This window comes from Phalangium opilio, unplaced genomic scaffold (genome assembly GCF_054372755.1).
Source record: "Phalangium opilio isolate 3A_F unplaced genomic scaffold, DU_Popi_V2 ptg000024l_1, whole genome shotgun sequence".
In the NCBI taxonomy this organism is placed as follows: Eukaryota; Metazoa; Arthropoda; class Arachnida; order Opiliones; family Phalangiidae; genus Phalangium; species Phalangium opilio.
Window position 1 is genome coordinate 4,787,375 of NW_028324155.1, and position 24,481 is coordinate 4,811,855.

Consider the following 24,481-nt stretch of genomic DNA (forward strand, 5'->3'; position numbering starts at 1 on the left):
TCAACCTTCCATCACCAGACAACCATGAGCATCTTCCCAAAATATTTCCTATAAGACTAGACCATAGACGAGAAGGAAACATTCAAATTCCATCGAGTACTAAAGGGAAGAATCGTGTCAGGAAGAGAAAAAAAGGAAGTATCATCTCTACTTCCCTCTCTTGCGGAAATTGGATTAAAGAAATGGAAAGAATATCCCTGTTCGTGCCTACGCATTTTTTAGATAAATTTTCGCCTAATAGACGACTTAAATATAGCTAAATTATAAAAAATCTAATTCAACTAAAACCGTTAGGCCTAATTTGAATAAAACTACTAAACCTAATGAATATTTTTTTTTGTTAATTTGAATTGCAGATAAAGGAAGATTGGAAATACGTAGCCATGGTTTTGGATCGTCTCTTTCTATGGTTATTCACAATGGCGTGTATCGCGGGTACGGGTGGAATATTCTTGCAAGCACCCACCCTGTATGACGGTTCGCGTCCCATAGACGTCCTTTATTCTAAAGTAGCCAAAATGCAAGAACTATGGCATGACGTCATCGATTACTAATTAAGATAAAACCCTGGTAGTAATCTAACCCTTAATTTAAAAAAAACAATTCCATATAGTTATTTGTATAAAATATAAATATAAATATAACAAGTGACACAAGGTAGATAGATTATTGTAAATATTTCAAAAAAAAAATAGGAAAAAGTTAATATTTAGAAATTGTCTATCGTGTTGGTGTCGGAGATCGAATTGAATTTAACGTATATACGTAAATTATGAAACAAAAAAATATAAATCTACGTAATATATAAAATTAAATAAAAAAGTAAGTTAATAAGCCCACATAACATAGTTGTGCCAAAATAAAAACCTTTCGCGCTTATAAATGGTATATAATTCCATTATAAGGTCAGCGAGGTTAATTAACAGGCTCATTCGAGTATTATTTTCGAGTTAGTAATAAATAAAATTATAATAAATAATAATTTTAAATGAGATTTGTAATAAAAAAAAGAAATCTCAAAAGTAGACCAATTTAAAAAGAAATGAAAAAAAAACGTAGTGGACACATTAAGGCATTTTTGCCAACAACAAAAAAAAATAATGTAATTCCGTCCGTTTCTTATTAAACTACATAAACATTAGTTATAGACTTTTCATTCTTCTGATTAAGTGTTTTTTCGGACTTTGGTCAAATATTTACCCATAAAAATATTATATATATATATATATAAATATATAGTTCAGACGTAAGTCGGAAAACGGGGTAATAATATTAAGGGTATTAAGTGTGGAAACAGCCAACAAAACCATGGTCATATTTCGCGTTTAAATTTAATAATAAATTTTGAGTTAATCATATTAAAAAAAAATTAAAAAACATTTACGCCATGAATAAAAAAAATTAGTCTTCCTGAACTAACAAAAAAAAAAGATTCCCCTTCAATTTTTGGAGGTGTCAAAAATAAAAGGTTTATCCCATTAAAAAGTAAATAAATAATTAACTAAATTAATTAAAAGACGAGAGCACATCGCGTACAAAAAGAAAACAGGCCTAAAATTCAAAAAAGGAAAAATAATAAAAAAAATTAAAATAGGCGAGAATGTCGTGAATAACAATATGGGGTTTAAACTATAAAAAAAATAATAAAATCGCCGTTGTTAAATTGAATTCCACAAAATAAATAAATAAATATTAGGTATATTGTAAAAAAACGATCGAGCTTTAGCTTTCGCAAATTTTTTACTAAAATAAAATTTTAGGCCTAGAAAGGTGACGTTGGGAAAAATATTTAAAAGTGTATATTATCATTAAAATCCCTCCCCTTAAAACAGATGAGATACCAAAAAAACGAATTAAAAAAATTAACTAATTAATGACATATTTCAAATTAATTCGTGTAAAGCCGTTTCAAACTACCGTCTTGTCATAATTTCGCGTCTAATAGTTTCAAATTTAATTTTAATTCATCAAATAACCGTATTAAGATGTTCCTAAATAAATAAATAAATAAATAAATTTAAATAATCACGATGATTTTTTGCTCAAAATGTACACGATTTTTCGCACTAAGTAACATATCACGGAATAGTTTCAAATTTGTAAACCCTTAGAATAATTTCCAAATCAGCCCCCCATCTCAGTCTGTCCTAATTTCGATCAGAAAAAAAAAACATATATTGTCAAATAAACTCGTATTCCTTAACCATTCAGATTGTATTTAAATATCATCGGTGCTACTTAAGAAAAAAAACTGTACGAACAAATTTAAATAAAGATGAAAAGTCTAAAGCGTGGCTAAAATAAGCTATCATATTTTTACATATATTTTTCTAAAGCATCGGTGTACCGAGGGAACAACATTTCTACAGGCGCCCATAGGAAATACATAGTATTAACGCTTTGGTAGTAGTCGGTCGGAACGGTCGCGTCGTTTTCGCGCTCCCGCAGTTCAACCATCGTGCCCACGTTTTTGTCTCAAAAATCGGCGTATTCTCCAACACCCCTGTAAGTGTTTCACTGTGACTCTGTCGCGTTTATGATTTTAAACCTATTCGTCCATAACCATAATTAGTCTGCCATATTCGATAAGTTTAACTAAGGCGGCCCCTAGTTTGTTTTGTTTGTTTTACGCCGTTAAGGGTTAGCGGAGTGTGTTTGTTTTACGGGAATTGCGGCCTCCACGGTGGGGCTTAATGCACCCGTATACATCACGAGGGTTTAGCTCACGACTCGATTGATTTAATTGCCGTATCATACGATTAATTAACGTACTTAACACCGCCCTCTACCTGGGTATTCGCCGGTACTTTCTCGACTTCATCAGCCGGCCGAGATCGCCTCGCTACCGGCCGCCCGCGTTTTCGGATCCCCGTCCGCCATATTTCTCCCGTGCTCGAGCACGTGGCCCTTGGTTAAGGCCCAAGATACCAGTCCGTGGAAAGTTTCGCTAGCCCCCCCCCCTGGTCTCTAAGATAACACAATGGTGAAAGACGAGGCTGCACACCTGCGCGACCAGTTGAAATCGAACTTTGGAAAACTCACTGTAAAGGACTCGTTGAAGCGCGGAGGGGGCGAAACTTACACTCTCTCCCCGAAGCACTCTCAAGTTAACCTGTCGAAAGCCCGGGAAAAACGGGAGTCCAAACGTGCCTCTCAACGAAACCAAACAGGCAATGATGACAGCACTTCGGACGGCGACCTCGCCGATCAGGAGCGCGCTTCCCCCCCGCCTCCGCTACGGGACCTCTCGGCCCCACCTGCCGTGACCCTCGACGCGATCCGGGACCTGCTTCAAACGGAACTGCAAGCCTTTAAAAAATCAAAGGAGGACGATGATAACGCCATCTTGGCCAAGATAAATGAACTAGGGAAAAAACAAACCGCCCTCCAAACGCAAATTGCCTCAACCTTTCAGTCCATTAAAAGTGACATAATGAAGGACGTGCGAGCGGAGCTGGTGTCCACTGCCAACGCCGTAGCCGTCCTACAAAAAGGACAAGCGGCCCAACTCAGCACTGCTCGGGCGACTACTGACAGTGTCTCCGCTATGACACACTCCGTCGCGGATCTCCAGACCAAACTGACGGGGTTCGAAATGGATCTTCACCGCCTGAAGTCTGAGATCGCCTCCACCATCTCGAGCCAGCCTGCGTCAGTCGACACGTCCAAAAATCTTATCGTATTCGGTCTGAAATCATCCGCCATGGACACCCCGGCCACCGCTGGCTCCTGGCTCCGCACACACCTCTCGCTGGCCTCTAAACAACCTGTGCAAATAGAGGCCACATCTCGCTTTGGCAGGCAACCCGAGATAAGCCGACAACCAGTTAAGGTCACTTTTGCCACTGCGGCTGATCGCGACGCCGTCCTTGACGCCACCAAAGAGCCTTGGGCTGCCGTGCCAGACGTCGACGTAGACGGGCGGATTAAGATAGTTGCGGATCGCACTGAACTCCAACGCCTCCGCCTCCAGGTCCGTCGCCTCGCTTCACATGTCCCGCGAAACAAGACAACCAAAGCGCCGCCGCCCCTCCCTAGTCGTGAGGACGCTCGCCCCGACGCCCTGCCGGACGCAACGGCCGCCGCAGCTCATACTCCTGCGCCAGCCGCTGGTTCGTCCCCCTCAGGCCCGCCATCGAAGACCAAAAAAAACCGCCGGCGGGGCTCGAACTCTCGGGCCCCACAGTCCCAGTCCTAATCCCGTGCCGTCCAGCGTTCCCCCCTGACATTCGACCACATCCAGTCCCTTCCGCCCCCAGTGTCCCTTCCGCCAAGCGCGGTAAGAAAGTGAAACGTGGTAAAAGGCCTTCTAAACGGGCTCCAGCGAGCCACCGTATGGGGTTTATTAACATGCAGGGCGGTCGCGGTGCTACGAAGTGGCAGGAACTGGCCCATATTATGGATCGGGACCGGATTGATATCATGGCGGTAGCGGAAACGCATTTGCGTGATGGTGAGACTCCCCCGATATCGGAGGGGCTCCATTGGACTGGCCTCAACAGAATCCAGGGTGATAAACGCGGAGGGGGGATAGGCTTCCTATCGTCCTCCGCTGAGGTTACAGTCCTCAAGCGCTGTTGTGAACATCTTTGGGTGACCACGCCCACGACGCCGCCGCTCAACGTCGCGGTGGTCTATGGTAGCTCTGGTAGATCACAGGAGGTCTATCAGAAAAATGCGTCGATCTATTCCTGTCTCGCGTCAGATATCGCGACTATGGACCCGAACCAAAGACTCTGCGTGGTGGGTGACTTCAATGGTCACATCGTGGAACTACCTCGCGAAGACGCTACTGGGCTTCACTACGAAGAAAACGCTAGCGGAGCGCTCCTAAAGACCTTCGCCGCTGACACGGGTCTGGTCATAGGCAACCTCTCCTCGTTGTGTAGAGGGCGATATACGTGGCAAGGACCAGTATCGCGCACGGCGGTGGACTTTGCGCTCTACTCGCCATCCCTCGCCTCCCTCCTCGTGAGCTTCATCATCGACGAAGATGGTCACCTCAGCATCGGTAGCGACCACAACGCGTTGGTTCTGGAGTGGAGGATCGATCCCAAACCCCCGCCTCCCGTTTTGCCCGACCCCGAGGTTGTCACCCCGGACCGCTATACCTGGGACTTCCAGGATGACAGAGCGATGTTAGCGTTCTCGTCCTACATGGAGACTCGTGCTATCGCCGGCCTCCCCACCTACGATACTTTTACCGCGGCTTTATTCGACGGTATGAACCTACACCTGCGCAGGAAGAAGCTATCGGCCCGACCGCACACAGGTCACACACCGAAAAGGTGGTGGGATCAGGATGTTAAGGACGCGATCCTAACGCGGAAACAGCGCAACAAAAGCCATAGACTCTCGGTCCGTGCTCATGAGCCGGTCCAGGTGACGCGGCAAAAATGGCTAGCTTACCAGGATGCTCGCCAGTCTACAAAGCGTTTGATCCAAGACAAGATTAGGGAAACACATCGCAGGACTGAAAGAGCAATACTCGCAGCGGGACGTGACAAGGGCCGAAAATTCTGGCGTCACCTCAAGCGGCTCCGTAGTCAGGGCAAACGATTATCTACACAGCTAAAGGGGTTAAAAACAAAGCAAGGTGCCATCCTAACGGCCCGCCAGGACATAATCCTCCGCATAGTCGAATATGTCCAGGACCTGGAAGCTGAGCTGCTTGCTCCACCCGGCAGCGGGCCAGGGTCTCAGGGACCTACCCCGTCCCCACCTTCGTTGCCGACTCCACCTTCGGACCTCTGTGACGCGTTTGATATTGCGGAACTTCGCCAGGTCCTCCTCCAGTTGAAATCTGGTAAGGCCGCGGGCCCCGATGGCGTCTACACCGAACCGCTAAAAACACTTGGGCCAGCAGCCGCTTTCGCACTTCTCAACATTATCAACTCCATGAGGGCAGAGAACGTAGTCCCTGCGTCCTGGCTGCGCGCCCGAGTCTCTCTCATATTCAAGGGGAAGTCCAAGGACGAGGCCGACCTCGCTTCCTACCGCCCGATCGCTGTGTCATCCATCCTCTACAAGATGTATGCCCTCCTGCTGAAAAACCGGCTAAGCCCTTTCCTTGAAACCGGCCACCTCTTGGAGGAAGCCCAGGGCGGTTTTCGCCCCGACCGTCGCCTTGCCGACAGCCTTTTCGTCGTCACACAGTTAGTAGATCTGGCCCAACGGGCAGGTACTCCGCTCGAAGTCGTCTTTCTCGACATCCAAAAGGCGTACGATAGCGTGGACAGAACGCGTCTGTGGGCGACTCTCGCTACGAAAGGCATTCCGCCCGCGTTTATAGAGGAGATCCGGCGCCTATACACGGGGTCGTCGTATGAGTATACGCTGCATGGCTGCACCACCGCGCCCATTCCCAGTCTCGTTGGCCTTCGTCAGGGCTGCCCCCTCTCGCCTCTTCTGTTCCTGGTATACATTGATCGGTTGGTGGCTAGTCTTATCCATCTCCAATGTGGCGCAACGTTGCCGGCTGTGGGGAACGGGGAGGCGGTTATCATCTCCTGCGTCCTGTACGCTGATGATATCGTTCTCTTCGCGAACTCCCCCCGCGACATGCAAGCCCTCCTGGACGCCTGCAGTTCCTTTGCCTTGGAGACAGGCCTTCGGTTTAGCCGTGAAAAGTCTAACTCTATGGCTTTCTGTCGACTAGTCCAGCACCCCGGCTACGTTCTTCAAGGCTTCCGGGTCCCAGAGGTGGACGAATACGCTTATCTGGGGGTAGTGCTAACCAATGTCGGCAACTACCTGTCCAAGGCCGCCAACGTGCTCGCACAGAAGTGTAACCGCCTCCGCTGGTCCGTCCGCAACCTTGCGGAAGGGTCCTACAATAAATACTCCGTCGGTCGAACCTTATGGAAATCCGTTGCAGTCCCGGCCCTCACTCATGGAAATGAGGTACTTTGTTACCCCAAATCGGTGTGTGATACCTTGGAGCGTACCCAATCGATGGTTGGCAAAACGGCACTAAACGCGGGTTCGATGGCGGCTTACGCGGCAATCCAAGGGGAAATGGGCTGGAGCTCCATGGAGGCCAGAGAAGCTCGTTCCAAACTCAGGTACCTCGGCCGCCTAAAGTTCCTCCCCCAGGACAGATTGGCCAAACAAGTGTACGAGTCCATTCGTGCTAACGGTCTAGAGACCGCATGGACTTTCCGCGTCGCGGCGTTGGATAGAAAATATGGGGTCGGCACCGCTAGGGGTGAAGCAACATCCTATGCCACCTGGGCCAGCCAAGTCGACGGGGAAACAACCGAGCACGCTGAACGGACGTGGCGCTCCGCAATCTCCGCCAAGCAAAGCCTACGGCACTACGGGGCTAAAGCGCTTCCCTCCGTGGAGGCCTGCTATGATGGCTCTCACGGAGGAGGCCTCCTTTTCCAGGCACGGACGGGGTCCCTGCTTACGGGTGTCCGCCGCGCCGACTTCGGCGATTACCAGCGCACCTGTCGCCTCTGTGGTCTCCAGGACGAAGATGTCTTTCACGTCTTAATGGCGTGTCCAGAGACATGTGCCTCCCCCGCGACTTCCGATTGGCGACATGTCAATCGTGGTAGCCCGTTGGAAGTTGTCCTCGGTCTGGAGGGCTCCGTGTGGGACCACGACGCCGTTCGGGCCATCCTCACGACCTGGTGGACCAACAATGAAGCCTGGCGACGCGCCCACCCTGACTCGTCCATACCACATTATCTGGACCGATAGGTCTCAAGACTTCCGTCCCCCGCTGCCACCACAAACATTTGCGCATTTTGTTGGACTTTTTAACTTCTGCTGCGCTCCCCCAATTGTAGGGAGCCGCCCTGTTTCAAAAGGGCGTACCATTGTACGGCGAACAATTAAACCTGTAAACCTGTAAACCTGGAAAACGTTTCAGCCTGCGCGTTGGGCTTCCCATAAACGTCTCAAAATAAAAGTAAATCCCCAAATATCGTCTCTATCAGCGTTGAGTTTTACGACAATCGGGGACCGAGTAATTAAGAGAAATGATCATAAACGTTCTATCCCTAGGATTAACGCAAGCTTATTTACAGATCAATTTGGGATTGGGAGGGTCATAACTCTGGTTCTATAAGAGATACGGTCTAGTCCTTACCAATACCATAAACAGGTAATTTACAACCGCATTTTGGTAAATTAGGGACTTTCATATCTAGACGTGATATTCCTAAGGAGGGAGGTATGTTTGTGAATATTTTCCTCAATTACTTGGCAACCGTTTACTCGATCCCCAAGTTTTAAGTATGGTTGGATGGGGGGGGGGCAAAAAGGAAAGGCTCAAGAAGAAGACCAATCACCTTTAGCGACCCTGGCAATGTAAGTTCACCAACCCTAATATTCGAGGTAGGTCAACTGAATGAAGTCAAAATGGTCGAATAGATTCAAAAGTAAACACAATCCACAATACGTAAGAAAATAATGTCAGAATTTCTCTGACATTTTTTGGCAACAATCACATTCCCCGATATTTCTACTATAGGCTTTATTAACCCTATTTTACGTCCAAAAGAAAACTACCGGTCAGCGCAATGAGCGCTTCCGAACAAATGACATGACCCCCCCCCCCGCCATTCTACGCGGTATAATCTTAAGGAAGGTCGTACGTCCAAAGGATGAGAACGATTCTTACGAGCGGCGAAGGGAGAGAAAAGAGAAGAGCATTAAGAGGGATGGAATAGGAGTAGAAAAAAAACTAGAGGAAAGGAGAGAGAGAAAAAAAAATACAGCCTAGAAGGCGCGCTACAAGAACGAAAGAAGAAAAAAGGGTTATATAAGTTTGTAGCGGAACCAATGGCCAGCTAGCCAGATGGTGTTAGCGCTGTGCATTTCTAAGACTTCTCTCTCTCTCTCTCTCTCTCTCTCTCTCTCTCTCTCTCTCTCTCTCTCTCTTTTATCTTATTCTTCGCCTCCATCCCATTGATCGCGAGACAGCTAGTCCGAGAAAAATACAACTGAGGTTACGTTCTTCCCTATAATTACGCTCTATTCGGGCCCTGACACTAGCTGCTAGTCTGCCTTGCCTTTCCCGCCACACAACCTTCTTCCTTTTTTCCAAAAGAGAGACTAGAGAGAGAGAGAGAGAGAGATGATCCATCCCCTTTTTGGCCCTTCAGCTATGGAAGAACCTATGACAATATAATGCCTGTCTTTATCTCCGGACGGCTACGGAAGTATAAGACTTCGACTAAAGTTCTTCCGGACACCATGCCGTCATCTAGCGAGAATTCCTCGAGTCATCTCTTATCCTTGGAGCAAGAAACAAGCGAGTTATACCGTCCTAATTCCTTTTAGAGACATTGTCTAAACATATCCCCCATCGTAATGTCAGACGTGAATGAGTGTTGCGGTGGCAAATATGAATTACAATTTAGTACCATTGTAACTCTAGCTTAATAACACTTCGACGGACATTTCTTAAAAGCTAAAATTGTCATCTAAATATTTTTCTCTCATCAGAGGAAGTTTTCGTAGAAAATAAACTTTACTTTTTGGATCTCATGAGATTACACTGATCACGATAAACCTTCCTATTGCAGTTCATCAAGTTTCAGGGTTCGTATAACTTTTGAAAACCCGACAGGGTTCGTATACAACTTTTTAAAACCAGATTGCATTAACCCTGAAGTAGTTTCACCGTCCCTTCAAGAGTTAGAGGAGCAAAAGCTAGGCGGAATCTTGAGAAATCCCGCAGAAAAACTATCCCTCTCTCTCTCTCTCTCGCCGCTTTCTCCGAATTGGGAATGCTCACTAGTCCGGAAAAGGACAGATAAGAGAACCGGGGGGAGGGGAGGGAAGGGGTAAGTATACATTTATACATACGTCCTGGCGTATTAATATGTTTCGCGTTATATCCCTCCTAAATCCAGGTCTAGAAATCCCCGCTTCCATATTTGGCTTTGAAAGAAGCGTATACTCGGTATAAGCCCCAACCCATCCCAACCCCGAGCTTGGACCAAAAGCATGCAGTCTCCCCTTTTATCCTCCGGTCTTTCCTTTTGAGCTAAGAGGATTTATACCCCACTGCCAAAGATTCGAAACCCAGTGATGCCGATACGAGAGAGAGAGAGAGACGTTTTTGGGGAGCTAGGCCTAACGTTAAAAGGCTCCTTTACCCAGCAGCAAAGATACATATTTCCCCTAGTAAACACGTAAACGTTTCGAATCGTCATGAATCCCAAACTAGTTACCAAAGCTACGGATAAGTATTTCTAATGGGGTTGGAAAAAAGGTCTCAAGTACTTTTAATAGTAGTATAAACTCCGATTGAGATTGGGGGTAAGCGAGAGAGAGAGAGAGAGAGAGAGAGAGAGGGGGGGAGAGGGAGGAGAGAGAGAGAGAGAGAGAGAGAGAGAGAGAGAGAGAGAGAGAGAGAGAGAGAGAGAGAGGGAGGGAGAGAGAAAAAAATGGAAGAGACCCAATTTGGGCGAATGTTTCTTCCAAGAACTTTCCCCCCTTCCTTAACTCCAGGGTTCCTATTTTACTAAAAAGGGAAACGGCCTATAGCCGCTGAACTGATTGCTTTTCCAATAAAGAAGGAGTTAGCATAATCGATCGCCAAATTCTCCATTAATGAAATACGCCTTCTCCTTATAAACTGGCTAAGGTACAATACACCCTTAAAAATTGGTCTATTTTCTATTTTTATTTTATCTCAAGATAACGGGGCCTTTTCAACCCCCCCCCCTTTTAGTTTTTCTTTAAACTTTTAACAAATAAAATAAAACTTTCCAGACAGAAAACCCCTTTAACTATAAATAATTACGCTATATAATAATTTGCTCATCATCTATTATTAATTTAATTTTTAAATATTCTCTCCTATATAATATCTTCAATCAAACGAAACGCTACGCTAGAGTTCAATTATGGTTGTTTTTTTCTTCTAACATGGGATTAGGGTGATGGCAAAAATCTCTAGATAGGCATTTTCTACCCCCAAAGAAAGATTAAGGGATTAGGCCTAAATCCTAAGAAAGGGGTGAAGAGGGAAACGCGAGGCTACAGTCCTAAAAGGAAAAAGGGATAAAGCAAAAGGAAGAAGGAAAAACTGTAGCGGAAAGACAAACAAAAACATTATAGAGGGCGAACGAGAAACGGACCAAAGTGACCGATTCCCACGCCTCAACAAAAAAATTGATGAAAAAAAAAAGAGTATCCTCTAGAAAACGAGGATGAAAAAGAATGGGTTAAGATGGTGGAAAATTCGGGATGGAAGGAAGTAGGTAGGGGAGAAAAAAAAATACGACAAAGATAGATTGGTGTTTCGGTTTAGAAAGAAGTATCGTTCCCAAAAAAGTCGCAAAGATTTCAGTCGTTTTGGAGCAAAACTAAAAGTCCCCTTCAGTTCCAACTATGAATATCTTTAAATTCCCCCTTAATAATTAATTGTTAATAAACAACCTAATTTTATTTATTTAAGACTAATTTTACCATAATTAAAAAAATAATTGCTAGACTAATGAGTAAGATTTTCCCTAATTAGCAAATTCAAAACCCAATAACAACTTGAAAACCAAACCAAAAAATACAAGAATATTTGAATAAGAGGTTCCTGCATTATATTCGTGGGTAAAATGGATTCATGATTTAACTTTTTTTTGTACAAAAGAGTGGAGGATTGCCGGAGGAGCAAAGCAGGGAAGATATGATCAAAGGAAAACAACAGCTAGAAACTGGTAGGAGAAGAAAGAAAGAAAAAGAAAAGAAGAAAAAATAGAACCTAAAACCCTAAAAAGGAATTTGTCAGAAACCTTTTCTTATCAGAGGGTGAGAGATGTTTCGGCATAGAAGTATCCCCTTATAGGCCCAATGAAGGAAAAGAAATAAAGATATAGCGGCAAACGCCCGCTTCCCCCCCCCCTCTCTATCCTCAAGCTGGAGGATGAGAAGCGAGTTAGAAGAAAAGAACTATGGGGATAGATGGGACACATAGTTCTGAACGATATCCAAGTACAGTATTTGAAGCATCTCAACCCCCCCCCCTTAGGCTAAATCCAATATCAGAGCCAGAAATATCGGAATTAAGAAACAAGTTAAGCAAAGAAGAATTTTTGGAAGGTTAATTTGTTGTTTCGCGATTTGGTCTTGAAGGGAGAGCTGGTACACTCTAAGAAATCGAAGTGTTAAAAATGTGTTAAAAGGGTGTAAATTTAGAATACTCTATTTTTTACACCGTAAAAACACCCAAAAAAGAGTTTTATAAAACCTTGAGTTTTTGTGGCCAATTTAAGGTGTAAATTCAGTGTAAAGTAACACTTTAAAAACACCCTTTGAAATTAAACATGGAAATTTATAATATGACTGGTTTCTTAAATAAGGTCTTTCATTTCCATTAATGTTTGAATATTAGAGTAAAAAATTATTTGTTTAACATTTATTTAAAGATGATATTCATGAAAGAACATATTTTTCCTTTAAGTAAAATAACTAAGAAATTGGTAATCAGGCGGTATTGTACCATTATAAAACACTGCTAAACGTGTTAGGCGACACTCTTACAGGTGTTAGGCGACAATTCTTAACGGTGTTAGGCGACAATTCTTAACGGTGTTAGGCGACACTCTTAACGGTGTTAGGCGACACTCTTAACGGTGTTAGGCGACACTTTTAACGGTGTTAGGCGACACTCCTAATAGTGTTAGGCGACACTCCTAATAGTGTTAGGCGACACTCCTAATAGTGTTAGGCGACACTCCTAATAGTGTTAGGCGACACTCCTAATAGTGTTAGGCGACACTCCTAATAGTGTTAGGCGACACTCCTAATAGTGTTAGGCGACACTCTTAATAGTGTTAAGCGACACTCTTAATAGTATTAAGCGACACTCTTAATAATGTTAAGCGACACTCTTAATAATGTTAAGCGACAGTCTTAATAATGTTAAGCGACAGTCTTAATAGTGTTAAGCGACACTCTTAATAGTGTTAAGCGAAACTCTTAATAGTGTTAAGCGACACTCTTAATGAGATAAAATAAAACTTACTAGAAAAATTAAAAGAATAGAAAGGTTTTTCATTCTTAAATTCCTTATTTTATATTTAGAAGTTACAACGATTCCCTAATATTCTAATAATTCTTGATGTTCTATTATCTAATCTCATCCCTCATCCCTTTAAAAAGGGAATGACCATCGTCTACTACATGGATATTCACGCCAAGTTTTGCTGCGTTTCAAATTTCGTGGGAAATTTAGGTTCTAAAGCGAACCCCTTGCGTACCCAAAAAAATTCTCGAAATAGGAGCGCGCTCAGGCCTGGATTAAAAATGTTGGCGAAGTTACAAGGTTAGGTTTCTGGTTAATTAACGTTAAAGAGTTACCAATAATGAAAATATTTCTTCAGATGGTCATGTTTTTTCCCTCTCATTGATCAGAATTAACAATGGAAACCAACCTTGGAATGTACCATTTGACCGAACTCCCGCACTTAGTTCGCCTTTCCCAAAGTAGGAAACAGCGTCAAAAGACGACACTTTATAGGCTAATTTCCCTCCGATAATAACGGAGTAGCAAGAGAATACCTTGTTTAACGATTTGCTAGCTTATCTAAATATAAAAGAAAGGTGAAATAAGCCATAATCAATAACATATCCTTTGATATTATTGCAAAATGATGCTTCAAAGGATAAACTTATATTTAAATCGACGTAAATAACCAATTTACAGTAAATTGTTGAGATAATAATGGATTTTTAGTGAAAGGTTTGTTTGTATTTCAAATTTATATCAGCAGAAGCAAGCAATATTAGATCAGAGTAAATTTTGTTATTATTAGGGTTTTCAAAATTTATTTTATTCAAAGGAAGCCCAGCACTTTGGGCCCTTTAGGAAGAGTGTGGGCGCCGTGTACACTTAACATTAAATTAACCTTCTTTGTTGCACCATCTATATTTAGTTTAGCTTTTGATTTTTTTTTATATTCATTTCCTTGGTTTTGAATAAATATAGACTAAGTTCATTAATATTGGCATTAGGCAACACCAGACGAAGCCCCGGTCACTACACGTGGAAGGCTGGCCAACTACCACTGCCTCTAACGGTGCTTCTTGGTGTGAGGGAAACTACCTCCGATGGCAGCCCTGCCCAGTGGTGTTTGGTTCTCTTATGGCAATCATCAAATGGTCTCTGATGGTTCTAGGTTTTAAAACCACAACGCTAGTATTTTTATTCTTAAAAAAATTAGGATTGAAGTAATATCAATAGTAGCGCCATGAACGCTGAATCTCTAAAGAGACTGATAAACGGGATAGAGACGTTTGCTCTGTAAAAAAATAAACCATAATGCACCTAAACTTAAACTTTTACTGGTATGATGTTTAAGTTTAAACCATGTAGAGACCATTTTTGGACCTCTAGTCTAGTGTTGACAGGCCAAGATGTGGGGCACTAGCTTTTCTGACATGTTTTATTTTTAGAAAAATTAGAGAACAAAAAGGGTTTTGTTTTTGTAAATAATGTTGTTGTTGAAATTAGGTTAAACGCGTTTCTGGTGCTTGAAAAACTCTTAGTGAAAAGAGATTATTAAATTTAACAAGAACGTCTTAATCTACTGCCTGAATATTACGGCCTCAAAAACCAATTTAATATTTATTGCAGTAGTAGAAATCGGAAACTTTCTGCCTTTTTTCAGAAGGTTTAATACAGGAATGTTTACCGATTTTTCATGCAGTTTTACATTGCATTTTAAGTTGATTAAATGGTCAAATTTATATGCAGACGTTGCACACTTCATCCTAGGAATACCCGTACTTAAAGGGGTACAATTCTGCACGTGAGAAGTTTCCGCCTTATAAGGGAATAAGTTCTCTCAAGGTGAAACCTTGCTATGAATATAGCACTAAATGCTAATAATTCTGCGGAATAGCGAATGCTCAAACATTAATTAAACAGCAAAACCATACGAGTATTCGATATTTCAATTATGCCTCATGAGTGGTCAAAATGTAGCTATCCATAGTATTTTCTCCGTCAATATAGTATTATTACTACTACTATCCTACTAAAAAACTCCCACTCTTAAGGGTGTTATGCGACACTCTGAAAGGTGTTAAGCGACACTCTTAAATGTGTTATGCAACACTCTTGAAGGTGTTATGCGACACCCTGAAAGGTGTTAAGTAAGACTATTAAAGCGGTTATGCGACACTCTTAAAGGTGTTATGCAACACTCTTATAGGTGTTAAGCGACACTCTTAAAGGTGTTAAGCGACACTCTTAAAGGTGTTAAGCGACACTCTTAAAGGTGTTAAGCGACACTCTAAAAGGTGTTATGCGACACTCTAAAAGGTGTTATGCGACACTCTAAAAGGTGTTATGCGGCACTCTAAAAGGTGTTTTGCGACGCTGAGAAAGGTGTTTTGCGACGCTGAGAAAGGTGTTATGCGACGCTGAGAAAGGTGTTATGCGACACTCTGAATGGTGTTACGCGACACTCTGAATGGTGTTACGCGACACTCTGAATGGTGTTACGCGACACTCTTAAAGTGGTTACGCGACACTCTGAAAGGTGTTACGCGACACTCTTAAAGTGGTTACGCGACACTCTGAAAGGCGTTATGCGACATTCTGAAAGGCGTTATGCGACACTCTTTAAAGTGTTATGCATTATCTTAGAGTGTGTGATTTAACACCCTTTGGGTTGTAAACCAACACTGGAAATGGTGTTGAATTTAGCACCATCAAAAAGAGTTAAAAAGGTGTAGACTTACACCCCTATTTCTTAGAGTGTATAAGCTTGTCTACCGGACTGAAACAGTAGATAGCTACGTGTTGTTGGTTAAATTATGGACTTTGTTAGTTTAAAAGGTAAAAAATTTTATTTGGTATCAAAAGGTTTAAGGACTTGGATGGGAGTCGGACCCATGTTATCGCTCTGAGTTTTGGAGGCGAACTGCCAGTTTTCTATTTAGGGTAGAAAGTATTTTCTTTTAGTTCAAAAGAACCGACACCCGCTTCCATTTTAGAAGGAAAGTGCAGGTTCTTTCAATTAAGGATTCTTGGTTATTCTATTTCCATTTTACCTCCTAGGGCCATATATCCTTTTCCTTTACATTAGGGGCTTTGAAGACCATAAGGCTATAGGGAATTGTCAACCTGGTGGCCGAGGTTCGGGAAGGACCTTTTAAGTGGGAAACTAAAACGAGTTGGCAATTTAGAGCAATAAAATCTAAGTGCAGTATATGGTTACAATGGTTACAGAAATTTTAGAGTAAAAATACATAAATCAAGGTTCAAACATTTTCTTTAGGTTAGAAGTAAGTTTTTTCTTAGAATGACAAAAATAGAAATAACAAGGTTAACAATATATAAAAATTATAATCGCGTACATTTGGTTCAAATATTTTACACTCCCCCCAGCAATGCAAAGCATTGCTAAGGGTACAAATTACGCGTGGTCACTTATTTCAAGGTTGTACAAATGCTGCACAGAGCGTCGGATGTGGTTACCGTTTTTGGTTGTTATTTCACACGATCTTATTTTATTATCACGACCGATAATCACTTTCGTTATTAATCCGAGATGCCACATATGGCGCGGTATTTTATCATCATGGATTAAAACCACATCACCGACTTGAAACTCCCTTTTGCTCTCTATTGTTTTTACGTGGTGTGCAGAGCGAAGTTCCATAATATACTCGTGACGCCATCGTCGCCATAGTTTTTCGATGACGGTTTCACGGTACCTTAATCTTTTTACCATTTCGCGGCGCGACGCGGGTACAATCACTTCTTTGTTTTTAAGGGTTAATGGAGGTAAAGAAATGATTCGGCGTCCAAGGAGAAATTCAGCCGGTGTGAGGGGAATAGGTTCATTTATGTCATTGTAAGTGAATGTTATCGGCCTACTGTTTATGAACGCCTCGGTCTCAACCAAGATAGTTTCCAATTCAGTGTATTTTAGGGATGCTCTACCTAGGCATTTTTTAAGGCAGGTCTTTGTGGATCGAACGAGGCGCTCCCACCACCCCCCATACCATGCTGCTCTTTCTACAATGAATTTCCATTTAATTCCTTGTTTACCAAAGAATTCACCAAATTTGTTTTTATCAAGGGCTTGCCAAATGACCCTTAGGTCCGTGTTGGCCTTCTTAAAGGTTTTCGCGTTGTCGGTATACACAATTTGGGGAACACCTCTTCTGGATATAAGCCTTTTAAAGGCTAACAGAAACTCATCTGTACTCAGTGAAGGGACAAGTTCTAAATGAATAGCTCGTGTTACAGCGCACGTGGTTAAACATATATAGACCTTCTGATTCCCAGTCTCGCCCTTTGCTATTAATGGTCCCGCAAAGTCTATGCCTATGATAGAAAATGGTTGGCATTGTTCGATTCTATCCTTGGGCAAGGATGCGGTAGGTGTCTCACCAGCCTTAACGTCTAGCCTCTTACAAGTGATGCAACTTTTAATGACGCTTCTCGCGATTTGCCTTCCGGCGGGTACCCAATATCGCTCTCTCAACTGTGTGACCGTATCAGATATTCCTCCGTGGTGTACTTGTGTGTGGCTTCTTATAATCAGTAATTTGGCAAATTTTTGACCCTTGGATATGATTATAGGATGTTTTTCTATGTATGATAATGACGATTCTACTAATCGACCCCCCACGCACAAGATGTCATCATCATTCAATTTTGGACTTAGGGTGGCTATTTTGGAATGGGGATGGATGGTTTCGCCTTTCTTTAGTTTTCTAATCTCTACTCCATAATCTTCGAGTTGTATAGATCTGATCCATAGCAATTCCATCTGTTGCATTTCTTCTGCTCTAATTGGTCCTACCTTCGTGTTTAAGCCAGTTATATCTAAACCTGTCTTAAGGAATATGAATCTAAACAGGTATGCCGTGATACGCAATACTTTATTTAGATGGTAGAATTTTGAGAGATCAATTAAGTTTTGCAATCCTAATCTTTTTGTAATATTTATTGCAAGGATTAACTTCCTTCTTTCACCAACTACGGTATCCAAATCTCTCTCGGATGGTTTAACTTCATTGGGCCAGGTAGTTTCGGGATTCTTAAGCCAAGTGGGACCTTCTAACCATATACTTTCTTTTTGTAGTAGATTCCCCGCGGGCACTCCCCTAGTTGGCCAGTCTGCCGGGTTATCCTTACCGGGGCAGTGGAACCAACTTCTCTTATCCGTCAATTTCTGAATTTCTATAGCCCTGTTTGACACGAAGGGTTTCCATTGATTTGTGTCCCCTGTCAGCCACGCGAGTGCTATCATAGAATCGGTCCAGTATACCGTTTTCGCTAGCTTGTCTGGGAAAACCTGTTTTACGTTGTTTGTCAATCTTGCTCCCAATAAGCAACCCATAAGTTCTAGCCTTGGCAAGGTTAGGTCATTTTTAAGGGGGGCTACGCGCGATTTGGCCGCCACCAAATACACACCTACCTTTTTAGTTATCGTAACGTATCTAATGTAAACGCAGGTGGCGTATGCCTTCAAGCTAGAGTCACAGAAGCAGTGTAATTCAAACTCCGCGATCTCCTCATTGGTTTTAAAGAAAAGGTGTCTTTCGAATTTGGTTTCATGAATGAGCGGCAGTTCTTTTACCCAAGTTTCAAAATACACTTTGGTTTCCTTGGGAAGCTCCTCGTCCCAATTTTGCTTCAATTCCCATAGCATTTGTAACAGCATCTTTGCTCTAATTGTATACGGGGAGAGTAGGCCTAGCGGGTCGAATATTTGAGCGATAAAACTAAGGACTTGCCTTTTGGTTATTTTCATATTTTGGCTAACTTTAATAAGGTTAGAAAAGTCGAAGGTGAAGTTGTCAGTGTCGGGGTTCCATTTTATTCCTAACACCTTGTTCTCAATGGTTTCATTGTTTTGCTCAAACAATTTTGGTTCCTTCTTACTGTCGTGCTTGGTCCATATCTCTCTTAATTCTAGGGAATTCGTTCCCCATTTTCTAAGCCTCATACCCGCATCATTCATTAATTTCGCGGCCTCTACTGATACGGTGTACCCCTTTTCTACGGATTCTACTGAGGTGATAAGGTCATCAACATAAATGTCGTTTAACACATTTTTTAGGAGCTCGGGGATATACTTGTTCTGCATAATGTGGTGCTTAATAGTGCAGCTTAGCTGAAAAGAGCTTGACGTTACCCCAAAGGGAACGCGGGTCATTCGCAGTATAATGTAATGACCCTCTTTTAATTTTCCTTCCTCTTCAGCGAACCAAATAAATCTGACTGAATCTTTGTCTGGGTTATCCAATGCAATTTGCAAGAAGGCTTTCTCTATATCGGCAACTATGGCCACTCTATTGCATCGGAATCTTAATAAAAGTAATAGTAAATTTGGGTTTAAATTGGGGCCGGAAAGAAGACAATCGTTTAAGGAGGGCTTCCCATACGCATGCGATGACCCATCTAATACAACGCGGAGCTTGGTGGTTTTTACATTCTCCCTTATCACCCCTTGGTGTGGCATGTAATAAGTGCCAGGTTTGGATAAATTTACCTGTTCATTTGGGACTACCTCTGCTATACCTAGCTCCAACTGTTCATCAATAACTGCCTTGTATTTTTGGTAATATTCGGGATCTTTGATGAACCTTTTCTCTAAGGATTGAGCTCTTTTCATAGCAACTGAGAAGTTATCTGGTAAGGATTCCTTGTCAACTTTCCACGGAAACTTGACAACATAACGACCTTGATCATTATCAAATTTGATATCATCAAAGAACGTGGTAAGGGCCTGGTCATTTGGATTATCTTTGTATTCGGAGCTTTGTATCCCCAAAGTTTCCAAATCGAAAAAGGTTTTTAGTGTTTGATTAACGCGTTTTTCCCCTAAACTAATCAACATAGTGGTTACGGATTGATTGGTTTTTTCCAAGGTGTAAGTTTTTTCCAGCCCACTTAAACACCATCCCAGTTTAGTATCTAAGGCCATAGTACGAGGTCCTAATCTAACACTATTATCATTTACTACCGCCCAGTAGAAGTCAGCTCCGATGAGTATGTCTATATCTGGTCGGTCTACGTTATTCTCTATTGTTGGTCCGTTTGCTAATTTTATGCCTTTCAACTCAAGAATTTCTTTAAATTGCGTGCCACTAGACGTTGAAATATCGTAAGTTAGGAAATTTTGGACAGTGGCAATAATTTCTACGGTATTGGAGGGATATTCCATATTTTCTAACATAATCCTGACCCTTTTTTGTTTAACTTGGCGCGGGTCTTTATTTCCGAAACTGAAAACGTCTATGTCACTCTCTCCGACAATAGGTAGGTTCAACCTTACGGCCAACTCTTCTTTTATGAAACTTCCCTGGCTCCCCCCATCCAAGAAGCATTTGGTAACCGCGGCCTTTTTAGGTTGGAGAGGGTTCTTAGCTATAGATACAACTCTCTGGAGTATTACCCTTTCGTGGTAGGAGTCTATGGGGGCTAGAGCCATAGTTACACTCTTTACTGCAGTTTGGTCCTGATTATTTGACTGATTGTAACTTGTAAAGTATGTTTGTGGGGCATTTTGTACGTTAGCATGCATTGGGGTATGGTGAAGGGTTTGGTTAATTCCTTGATCTTGAACTTCGTAACGTTCTTGGTTTTGGACTTGTGTTGCTAACTGGGTTCTATTGTTATTAATCGGCCTTTTGTGTACCGGGTTTTGTTCGCATACGGAATAATTATGTCCCCTATTACATGATTTACAAGTCTTAAATCTAGACCTACACATTGATGAGTCGTGATATAAGCGAAGGCAAATGAAGCACCGGCCGCTATCTCTTACTATAACCTTTTTTTGGTCAAGGGTATAATTTGGACAATTTATAGTTTTGTGACTGTTATTTTTACAGAAGATGCAATATACGAATTCCTGGGCTTGATTTGGTTGGTGATTAATGCCTGTTGCTAATTGGGAAGCTGAAGGTCTATAATTTACAGGATTTCCATACTTATTTTTGATTTTGAACCTATCTTGGGATTTGTCCGAATGAGGGGCGTTATCTGATTTAGAATTATTTCCTATTAGTAAATCTGCCATCTCTCTGCTTTCAACTTGTCCCCTCATAAATTCTATGAGCTCATCAGGGTCCCACATCGAGCCATTTGTGGAGGGTTTTCTTTGGGCGCAATACGCGGTTCTGATATCATTTGGCAAGCATGATAATATTTTTGGGCAAAATCCTTCAGCCTTAACTTTAGTATCGTATCCTAACCCCTTGAGACTTCGAATGCTCGTTTCACAGATATCTAAAAGGTTTCGGAGGGCTTTGACATTCTTTGAATTTACTACCGGCTGAATTTCTCTCAACTTTTCACAGTGCAAGTGAATCCCTAATTCATTCTTTTCGTACCTCCTTTTTAATACCGCGACCGCATCATCATACGATTGATCGACTTCATCATACCCATCAATAGCCTGAAGGGCTTCCCCTTTTAAATAACTGGTTAAATAGATAAATTTCTCTACCTTTGAAATATTTTGTTTTTCAACAATGGAGCTAAATCGCCCCCAGAAACTGTTCCATTTGGTATGGTCTCCTGAGAACGCGGGAATAGTTATTTCGGGTAACTTTGGTTGCGTACGTTGCACAACAGTCTGTGGATTTGTTGAGATGTTTGGTTGGTTGTTCAACGCGATTATGTGCGTCGATCCTGAGTAGCTAGAAGCTGATGATGTGGCTCCGGTGATTTGGTGACCTTTTCTAACGGCTCTATCCGCCTTTAGTTTAATCGTTGCTAGGTCTTCTTTAAAGGATATTGCACTGTCCAGTTCCTTCTCTAACATATCGTCGTCTGTTATAAGGCCTTGAACTTTTGCGTCAGCTATGGTTAGATCATCTTCTTTGCTATGCAAGATGTTTAGTGAATCTTCGATCTCATCAATATCGAGGGATGTGGCTTGTAGTAAGCTTTTTATGATGTTTATTCGCCTGGTTGCCGCATTCTTAGCACTCTTTTGTTCTACTTTTGCGAGTTTAAGAGGGTCCGATGCGTTCACTGCCATGATTGCGGCCGAATTAGCGGCATTAATTGAGGTCTGGGTGTTTCTTTTTGTCTGGTTGTTTCCAGACGTTGGTGGATTTATCTGGTTTTGTCCAGAGGTGGTTCCATTGGTTTGGTTAATTGCCGAGGTGGTTGGATTCGTTTGGCTATTTCCTGTGGTGTCGGCGTTTTGATTGTTGGTCGGATCGGACATTATATGGTCAGCTGGTCAGGAGATCCCGGGTTTCGCGTACCATGAAGAATTTTTGGAAGGTTAATTTGTTGTTTCGCGATTTGGTCTTGAAGGGAGAGCTGGTATAAGCTTGTCTACCGGACTGAAACAGTAGATAGCTACGTGTTGTTGGTTAAATTATGGACTTTGTTAGTTTAAAAGGTAAAAAATTTTATTTGGTATCAAAAGGTTTAAGGACTTGGATGGGAGTCGGACCCATGTTATCGCTCTGAGTTTTGGAGGCGAACTGCCAGTTTTCTATTTAGGGTAGAAAGTATTTTCTTTTAGTTCAAAAGAACCGACACCCGCTTCCATTTTAGAAGGAAAGTGCAGGTTCTTTCAATTAAGGATTCTTGGTTATTCTATTTCCATTTTACCTCCTAGGGCCATATATCCTTTTCCTTTACATTAGGGGCTTTGAAGACCATAAGGCTATAGGGAATTGTCAACCTGGTGGCCGAGGTTCGGGAAGGACCTTTTAAGTGGGAAACTAAAACGAGTTGGCAATTTAGAGCAATAAAATCTAAGTGCAGTATATGGTTACAATGGTTACAGAAATTTTAGAGTAAAAATACATAAATCAAGGTTCAAACATTTTCTTTAGGTTAGAAGTAAGTTTTTTCTTAGAATGACAAAAATAGAAATAACAAGGTTAACAATATATAAAAATTATAATCGCGTACATTTGGTTCAAATATTTTACAGGATTCATCGTTCAGAAATAATTTCACGAAAATACGGCGATGACGTTCTATTTAAAAACCATTAGGTACTTAATTAAGCCTAAATTGGTCAGTTGAAATGTATTTAAAACTGTGTAAAAAAAAACGAAGATTGCCATAATAATCATGCGTGCCAACGAAAAAGTATGCCTTTACTTACCAAATTTGGGTTGACGGTAATTTTTATTTAATAACTATTTAAAACCTTTCAGAAACTAAAAAACTTGTTCAAAACACTTAAACTAATTTAAATCCACTTAATTTTGATTAAAATACTCAATTAGTACTCGTAATTAACTTTAAACTTACGTAAAAAAATCTCCCCAAACATTCGCAAACGCATACAATAACGGCGCGTTTTTGAAAAATTAGGCTTAACGCTTAGGGAATGATTTGGATTCTACCCGGTTTAGCTCAGTTCAGTTCGGCCAAAATTATACCTTCCGCTTAATTTCCCGCTTTTTACGTAAAACTCAACTAAAAATTACCAATTTTAGCGTTTTGGCTGGAAAAATATTTAAAATTAGCTGAAAATAAAACGGTTTTGAAACCACGTTAATCAACTACTTTTCGTCACCTCGAAAAACTTTAAAAATAGGCATACGCTCTAAAATATCACCAACAAGTAACCACTGAAAAGTAGGGCAAATTTTGACGTAAAACACGATTAATCCGTGGAAATAGTGCTGGTGGAACCGTGCGACATTAGACTCATATAAAAAATCTTTATCGGTAAACTTGTTTTCTCAGTAAAAGAGAAAAGGGGCGCGTAGAGAAAAAGAAAAACCTTCATATTCCGATAGTGTAACCTACCCAAAAAATAGTAGCATAAGTAACATAATAAACAGCCCTTGTTAAAGTTAGCTAATGTGGGTGACAATAAAGTATGTCCAGTTGAAAAAAATTCCCTTAAAGGGAGTGTACATTAGCTCGTAGCTGCAAGGCATGACGTTATGCGATTGGTCAGAGGTGCAACATTTAATTTATGGATAAAATCTGAATCCGTTTTGGTTCTGAGATATTTCACTATCTACATCATTCATACGTGTCTTATAATTAATAAAGAAATACATTTTAAAATTTCACTCCTTTTTTAAAATGTGTCTTCCCTTCGTTGCTACGACTTGTTAGAAATCCCCGAAGAAAAGAAAAAAGAGTTTTGGCGGGAAAGACCCCTAGTATCTCGGCGGGAGTGCCTTGGACTAAGGAGAACGCGAGGAGGGAAGGGATAAAGGGCGAAAAAGTTATTGGACTTTCGGATAAGCGGTTCCCAAGTTTGTTGGTTATTTCTTTTTGGGCACAGTCTGATGGGAGGGGGAGAAAAAAAATCTCATCCAAGATGCGGACTGAAGACTGAGGACATGTGAAGTAAAAGAAAAAAATAACAGAGACTGAGGGAAAGGATGGAAAGATGCTTTAAAAAAACCCTGGGAAAAAACGATCACGGATGGCGAGTAAAAATGGGAAGGTTTTAAAGGTCTACTAGAACAGATCCCAACAAGAGAACACGTGACCATATCCAAATAACTATCTATTAAAACTATCTAAAATAACGTTCTAAGACAAAACGGA

The 24,481-nt window shown here is 41.8% G+C and overlaps 4 protein-coding genes across 5 annotated transcripts in view; 2 read left to right on the forward strand and 2 right to left on the reverse strand.

Moving 5' to 3' along the window:
- Window positions 1-2,289, forward strand: part of LOC149692312 (acetylcholine receptor subunit alpha-like 1) — a 41,006-nt gene extending 38,717 nt beyond the window's left edge. For both annotated transcript variants that reach the window (XM_089868028.1, XM_089868029.1), the window contains exon 7: window positions 357-2,289. In XM_089868028.1, coding sequence (XP_089724154.1) covers window positions 357-554 — 198 coding nt within the window. In that variant the 3' untranslated portion in view covers window positions 555-2,289. The remainder of the gene's footprint in view (window positions 1-356) is intronic.
- Window positions 1-24,481, reverse strand: part of LOC149692311 (acetylcholine receptor subunit alpha-like 1) — a 126,361-nt gene that overhangs the window by 99,119 nt on the left and 2,761 nt on the right. The window lies entirely within an intron of this gene.
- On the forward strand, window positions 4,351-7,707 carry LOC149692314 (uncharacterized). Its single transcript, XM_089867542.1, has one exon. The coding sequence runs from the start codon at window positions 4,351-4,353 to the stop codon at window positions 7,705-7,707; it is 3,357 nt and encodes a 1,118-aa protein (XP_089723668.1).
- On the reverse strand, window positions 16,224-23,200 carry LOC149692315 (uncharacterized). Its single transcript, XM_089868022.1, has 2 exons — window positions 22,565-23,200; window positions 16,224-22,445 (listed from the first exon to the last, which is right to left on the reverse strand). Exon 2 carries the CDS (start codon window positions 22,167-22,169, stop codon window positions 16,386-16,388), a length of 5,784 nt encoding a protein of 1,927 aa, XP_089724148.1. The 5' UTR covers window positions 22,170-22,445; window positions 22,565-23,200; the 3' UTR covers window positions 16,224-16,385.

Bases quoted from the DNA above. Each gene is read 5' to 3' on its own strand.
- LOC149692314 (XM_089867542.1), top strand. From the start codon at position 4,351: ATGCAGGGCGGTCGCGGTGCTACGAAGTGGCAGGAACTGGCCCATATT.
- LOC149692315 (XM_089868022.1), bottom strand. From the start codon at position 22,169: ATGTCCGATCCGACCAACAATCAAAACGCCGACACCACAGGAAATAGC.